The 7,288-nt window shown below is 41.7% G+C and overlaps 1 protein-coding gene across 1 annotated transcript; it reads right to left on the reverse strand.

Moving 5' to 3' along the window:
- Positions 1-1,449: 1,449 nt before the first annotated feature.
- On the reverse strand, positions 1,450-7,031 carry LOC144368621 (uncharacterized). Its single transcript, XM_078027794.1, has 3 exons — positions 6,857-7,031; positions 2,155-2,646; positions 1,450-1,700 (listed from the first exon to the last, which is right to left on the reverse strand). Exons 1-3 carry the CDS (start codon positions 7,029-7,031, stop codon positions 1,642-1,644), a joined length of 726 nt encoding a protein of 241 aa, XP_077883920.1. The 3' UTR covers positions 1,450-1,641.
- Between the last annotated feature and the right edge of the window lie 257 nt (positions 7,032-7,288).

Here is a 7,288-nt window from a genome sequence, read left to right on the forward strand (position 1 = left end):
GTTACAATCAAATATTCATCTTCTGCCAAAACAATCTATTATTCTATCTCTTATTATATTGCCAATCCATATGAAGCTTCAGAAATCTTAAGTATTTCTGAAAATCAAGTTTAAATTTTAGAAAAGAGATTTAGAAATAAATGGTGCTGCTTTAAAAGTGTATTTCAAATGGATGAATTGATGTATTTAAGTTTATTTTAAAAATATCATTAGATATAATGAAGACAGTCTCTGATTATCCTTTATAGAGTGTGTAGAACAGGTAATGGCACAGAAGAATCCATGAAACATCATTGCACAGTAGAAAAATAATCAAAGTTTTATGAAACAGCTGAAAAGTGCATTAACCCGGGATGTAGTTTATCAGGTGTAATTGGTATTTGAGTTCACTTAAAATAATGTCAAATGCACATAAAAATCTCGAACTTTAGCCTCTTACATCTGTAGAGTTTAATTCTTAACCTTATATCAGTAAGTTTTGTTGTTGTATATCTCATTACAGTTCCCACTGGCACCAATACAAATTCTTAGCCCCTGACCTCACAGGGACATTATTTTATTTACTGCTTGCCTGATACTTTTCATTTCTTTTTTGTCAGAAATCTTTTTCACTCTTCCCACTCTCTGCTGACCCCTCTCTATTAGCTGATGACATTTCTTCTTTCTCTTCAGGGAAGTGCAAAGTATTACGTGACATCTCCTGTATTCACACAATCTGGTTCAGAATCCACTCTTCTAACACTCCATTTATCATTTCTTTGAAAAGGAGTTTTATCTTCATCTTCTTTAAAACTTAGTTCTCAATCTCTGCATTAAATGTCATTTCATGTTATGTTCTTATGGAAAGATGTTATCTCATTAATTTTCTAATTTTCCTTTAAGTTAGGTAATCCCTAACTTAATTACGTTTACTCTGTTTGGTATGTTAGTGTGAGTGTGGTTTTTTTTTTTTGTGTAGATCATGTGGTAGTAGTGTGGTGTACCCAAAGGATACCTCGACACCTCACCAAGAGCACCCTTCCATGAGGCAAACTTTATCTTAAAATGATCAACAACTTTTTTTTTAAGCATTAAGAAGCTTTTATTGCAATTTAACACAACAATTTTACATCTGGTGGATCTAATAAAAACTTTTCCTTTATTTTTTTAACTTATTTTCCTAGTTCATTTTTATTGTGTTCTACAAAAGTGCCAAAGTGTGACCTTTTGTACATTTTAAAACCTTCAGCACAGAGAGTTTAAGCAGCACAGTACAAAAGACAAGGGAATCAAGACTCTGGAACAACATGAGTTACAAAAACCAATTTGAAAAAGTAGAGGTATGGATGGGGAATTGTTGGCCTTGTAAGATTTAGGACTAAGAATTAAGAGACTTCCACGTTTAATGGAAAAGGAGAAGCCTGCCGAGGAAGCAAATACCCACAAGCGTGCAGAAAATAAGCGACTGAAGGAAGAGACTTGATCTACACTGCCAAAAGCTGCAAAGCTTTGGTAAAGAAAGTAATGTAAAATCATCCACTGGATGGAGATGATCAGTGACGACGGCAGGACGGCTTCCACTCAAAGACAGGTCAAGCAGGAAGAGGCCAAGAAGGGCGCAAGACATGAGAAGGCAGAGTCCAGGATTTGGCAATGAAGAAATCAGAGCGGTGGTCCCAAGAAAATGCAGAGGTTTGAAGATGTCAGCGGGAAGAGTCCAGCTGGAGAAGGGGTGGAGCGGATCAGCAAGGGAGAAGGGGCGGGCTCCGGGTCAGCGAGGGAGGACAGGGGTGGCCGCGGGTCAGCGAGGGAGGACAGGGGTGGGCCGCGGGTCAGCGAGGGCGTACTCTGACCCCTACGGAAGTGGGCCACCGCGAAGCCGGCCCCAGGACCGCCTTAGGGTCTGGACACACAGAAGCCCACTTTAGTCCAGTGCGTCGTTCAAAGCCACGGCATCGGGCAGGGTGGGCACTGGACGCCGGCCGTGGGCTGGCACCCCGCCCCGGGGCTTCGCGCCGCGCCACACCTGAGGGTCACCCCGGCTCCGAGGCCCGCGGGGTTGCGCAGGGCTGCGACCTGCGTCAGAGCGCCGCCCCGGCGCGCCGAGCGGACCCTGGCGCGGAGCGGCCACGACCCCGCGTGGCCGACCGGCCCCCGCTCCCGCGGTGCCCTCACCCTTCTCTAGGAAGCTGGTCACCAGCAGGGTCCCGGCCGCCGCTGAGCCGCAGGCGGCCGCGGGAGGCGCGGGCGACCCGCTCTCCGAGGTCTGGCTCAGCCGCTTTCGGTGCTTCTTGGACGACATGGCCAGCGGGAAGAGAGCGGGCGGCGGGCGGCGGGCGGGCGGAGAGCGGGCGGCTGGCGGGCGGCAGAGCCAGCTGGGCGTGCGCGCAGCCGAGCGAAGACTTCCGGGGCAGAGGTCGGCGCGCGCGGCCCGCGCTGTAAAGCCGCGAGTGGAACGCGGCCCGGCTCCGGAGATTCCGCTGCTGCCCAGGAGGGGGCGGTTCGGCGGCTGGAGCCGGCGCGTCGGTGGTGCATCCCTGAAGGAGCGGGCACAGGGGAGCTTCGTCCCCCGCTTCACCTGGAACGTCGGTCGGTGTGAACGAGCGAACGCCACCAGCGTGGGGAAGCGTCTCCCGCCCTCTGGCGCCGGGGAGCCCCGATCAACAACTTTTTAACATCATTTACATTTATATAAAATCTACAATTATATTGGTGGTAGTAATATGAGTCAGCATGTTCACTAATATCCAGCACCAAAATATTAGTGTGCATTAAGTATAAAACCCCAAGACTTCACAACTCAATTGCATAGATCTTATTGTGGGGGACAAGGGCTGCCTCTGCTCTTTACAATTAAAAGGTTGAGCCTCTGGACACATGGTCTGCACTTAATTTTGGGAAAAGCTTCTACCTGATCCGATGCACAGTAGAAGCCAAGTCCAGTGTCAAAGAGAGCAAGTGCGCTATATTTGAGATGATCAATGGCTCATTATCAACATTCACCTAGATGTTTAAGTGCTGTAGCCTTTTATCTTCACCCAAAAAAATGTCTGTGTATATGTGTGTATATTAAGATCATATATTTTAGATATATTTTGCTTTTAATTAAGATTATTCTTTATTAGGTTTAATAATCCTCTTAAAATTAAGAAATTCAAAGGCTACCAATAATTACTTTGCACATTTTAGGGAGGGTACCTGCATCATTGAAGGTTTTAGACGACCCTCTATTCAGATACTCTACTTCTTCCCCTTTTTTCTGCAAGTAAATTTTATTTTTATATTTCTTAATATATGTCTTCATTGACCTCTTTTTGTTACCTTAAATAACATCTGGCATTATATACAGCCTCCATTTGACAATATCTGAATGTTAATGAGTACCTATCTCACCCTCACACAATCATTCAATAAGAACATTAAGGATTTTCTAATCTTATGCAAATTGCCTTGTAAAGACAATCCCAAGCCATACCAACTGCTCCATCTGAGTTGCAGCAATGGAGACTCATATGTAGAAATTCAAGCACTGCCAATATTTCACCTTATGTAAGTACCCACCCCATTTCAGAAAACATTTTTAGTCAATATCAGGAAGGTCTTTCTACCTGATGAATCATAGAGCTTTTGTGGTATCCTTCTCTTTAGTACTTGACATAATTGATCTTTTTAATCTTTAATATTTATTTTGCCTTCCTATATAACATACAACTCTTTCCTAGGTCTTCTATTTTTGACAGTTTCTTCTTAGTTGATGACTCTTTTTCAAATTAAGTGAATATGCATGTGATCACCAACACTTCATCTTTAATATTTTCCTCTTCCCATTCACATTCCATCCTGAAAATCTGATCCAATCATAAGAATTTAATATTTGCCTGTGTGGTAATTATTCCCAGGTGTCCTGTCTCTCTCTCTCTCTCTCTCTCTCTCTCTCTCTCTCTCTCTCTCTCTCTCTCTCTCTCTCTCTCTCTCTCTCCCCCCATTTAAAGTACCAGTTGAGCTTCTGTAGACCCCTATTTAAAGTACCAGTTGAGCTTCAAGTTTCTTCCCACCAGATCTCCCTGTGGTCTTTTATTTCTGATTTTATCATAAGTTGGTAAAATAAAGTCTTATATGTGATTTTCATGCCATCTCCTTAACACTATAGCTGAAAAATATCCTGAGTCAAAGTGAGAATGTATGTGTCTCCACTACCACCATCTTAGTGAATATCTGCATGGAAAATTATATAGTCAGATATTTTTCTGTGTACATAGCTTTTCTAAGATATATCACTTAAAGGCAATTATAATTATTCTTTCCACATTATAAACTTCAATCATATATTAGGTAATTACTCTTTGCATTTAACTCTTCCACGTGCATTAAAGATAACCCAAGTTCTCTTTGTATGAACAGAAAAAGTCCTAATTTGTCATATGTGCCCTAATATAGGATGATTAATTCATACTAGCCACTCAAATTTTTCAAATCCTCTTGTACTCATGTATTTACACACAGAATAAAATTTTAATTATATCAAGAATAATTTAAGCCATTTAAGCCATCTGTTTTAAAAAGAGTCCCCATTAACAATTAAAGAAACATTTTTTTCCTGATCTCAAATAACCTGGTATTCCCAACATTAAAACAAGTGCCCCTACTCTGCCCAAATGGATGGATATATATATATATATATATATATATATATATATATATAGATAGATAGATAGATAGATAGATAGATATATATATATATATATATATATATATATATATATTTTTTTTTTTTTGCGACAAGGTCTCATTAAGTTGCTGAGGCTAGCTTTGAACTGGTGATCTTCCTGCCTCAGCCTAGTAAGAGACTGGGATTACAGGAATGTACCACCACACCAAGCTGGAAGAAAATGAGTTTCAAAGGGATATAGGATGGGGGTCAGCTATAGACTGTAAGGACCCAACTTGAGGGTCTGAACCTAAAGGAGATGCCATCACTCAGGCTCCTAGCACAAGAGAGGGAACAAGAAGAAGCTGAGCCAGGGTCAGGGCCAGGATGGAGAGGGAGGAGGAGGACTGGCATGATGCAAATTCCCTCCCAGTGTGATAGGATTAGGGTTGGAAAGTTACAGAAACAGCAAAAAAGAGAGCCAGGAGGCCAAGTAGTGTGGACTCTTCCTGCTCCTTGCCCTCGCTTTTATGGGCCTCAACTTCAGATATTAATTTAAACACCTTGAAACAGCAAGAGTAGGTTAGGCTTAGGTATGGTTCATGAACTCTACCACCCATTCCTACTCTCTTCTTTTTAACCCTAACATATCTCCTCTTGCCTCCCATACAATCTTCATTGGCTCTCCTTAAAATTCTCATTGACTCCCACTTACTCCTACCATGTATGTCATTTCTAAACCTTTTCTGTTCCTTTCAGTACCTCTCTGGCATCAGAACTTCCCACCTTCTTTGCATTACAATCCCTCTCTTGCCTCATAATCCTTTCCCTGTGTCCTAAACCTTCCTTCCTGTCTTCTGCAATGTCTTTGAAGATCCCCTCCAGCATTTCTTATTTGGCTTCTGGCCTCTGCTACTGCACTTCCCCAACCCCTAATTCTGAGGACTCTTACTCTGTAAAACTGCCACTGGCCCTTTATAATATCTTCTTTTAATAACACTGCTATTGCCTTCAGAATGGTCTCTCTGTGTTTCATAAAGTACTTTACAGATGAGACCCTCACATTTATCACTATTCATCTGTAAAACTTTTATTATAAACTCATTGTTCCCTTCTAACATTCTCACCCTATATAATTCTAAGTCCACAATAGCTCTCTTGTGACCCTGTTATAATATCCCTCACTTTCCCCTATCAATTCTTCATGGTCTTTTACTGTTCACGCATAACCCATCGCTCCACTACTCTGACACTTTCTTCTACCACCTATAAACTTCAACTCCCCTCCTTTTATATCAGTTGCCTCTTTTCTGTCTCCTTATAAATTCATGCCTTGTCTTTTTCCAACCCCTTTTTTTCTATCCCCCAAACCAGTCTGCGGACCCTTTGAACTCTTCTATACATTAAAAATAGACTTCTTGTTCTCCTAAACCTGTGCCATCTTAAACACTTCTCTATTTGTTAGCATCTTCTCTGCACCTTATGATGCTCTACATGCCTTGACCACTTCCCTCTCCCCTCTTCCTCCTACTCACTGGTCTCCTTAAGCATTACCAGTAGGGCACCTGGATCTAGTGTTATAGTCAAGCATTTTTTATCAGGTGTTATAGTCAAGCATTTTTGCTGCTGTGACTAAAGGAGCCAACCAGCACAATTGTAGAGTAGAAAAGGTTTATTTGAGGGCTCAAGGTTTCAGAGGTCTTTGTTCATAGAAGGTTGGCTCTATTTCTCAGGGCTCAAGATGAGACTGAACAACATGGCGGAATGTGTGGCAGATGGAAGCAGCTCACATCACGGTGATCAAGAAGGAAATAGAGAATTTCTACTCTCCAGATAAAAAAACATCTACCCCAAAGCCATGACTCCAAGTCCCACTACCTCTAGCCATACACTACCACTTCAGTTACCACTCAGTGAATCTCTATCAGGGGTTTAATTTACTGATTGGGTTAATAAGACGCTTATAACCCAATCATTTCTCTTCTGAACCTTCTTGCATTGTCTTACATTTGGGCTTTTGGGGAACACCACAGCTAAACCATAATACTAGGGTTCCACAGAAGCTCAAGAATCACTACTGAGTAGGAATTACTAAAGAAACCACACAGGCCTTGCATCTTACCATGACTTTCTACATATATTAGCTGACTGAGACAAAAGTTGACTGCTGATTTGTTGATGGTCATACTCTCTCAGGTGATTGGTCAATTTGGGAAGCTATGGTCTTACCTCCCACATGGACTTTTAAATAGGCTTCATCTTCTTGAACTTCCTTGTTTCCTAGTTCCTCCTGAGCGCGTTGGGAGGACATGACCTTGTGCTTTGAGTCTTGGATGGCACCAGGTTTCCTTAAGTGAGATTTAACTGGAGTTTGGTTCTTCAGCAGTGGAACAGTTATCGTCATAGGGATTAACATCTTTTCAAGTGCTTATTTTCCTTCTACCTGTGTTCCTACCTATTTGAGCAGATATTTTACCATCTTTGGTGGTAAAATATCTGCTCAAATTTTCCACCCATTTTCAAAAACTTGGTGGTTTTATTATGGTAGATTTTTGAGATTTCTTTCATATATTCTGAATACAAGTCCTTTGTAAGATATGTGATTTGCAAATATTTTATCCTGGTCTCTAGCTTCTCTTTCTTTTCTAATAGTGTAATTTC

The sequence above is a fragment of the Ictidomys tridecemlineatus genome, chromosome 11, assembly GCF_052094955.1.
Source record: "Ictidomys tridecemlineatus isolate mIctTri1 chromosome 11, mIctTri1.hap1, whole genome shotgun sequence".
Classification (NCBI taxonomy): domain Eukaryota; kingdom Metazoa; phylum Chordata; class Mammalia; order Rodentia; family Sciuridae; genus Ictidomys; species Ictidomys tridecemlineatus.

What these genes read in the sequence shown, in the direction of transcription:
- LOC144368621 (XM_078027794.1), bottom strand. Translation starts at nt 7,031, where the DNA reads ATGACGATAACTGTTCCACTGCTGAAGAACCAAACTCCAGTTAAATCT. An exon ending in TTTAAAAGTCCATGTGGGAG is followed by an intron (nt 2,647 to 6,856) that starts GTAAGACCATAG and finishes GATGTTAAAAAG; the next exon opens with TTGTTGATCGGGGCTCCCCG. An exon ending in GACCAGCTTCCTAGAGAAGG is followed by an intron (nt 1,701 to 2,154) that starts GTGAGGGCACCG and finishes CCCCTTCTCCAG; the next exon opens with CTGGACTCTTCCCGCTGACA.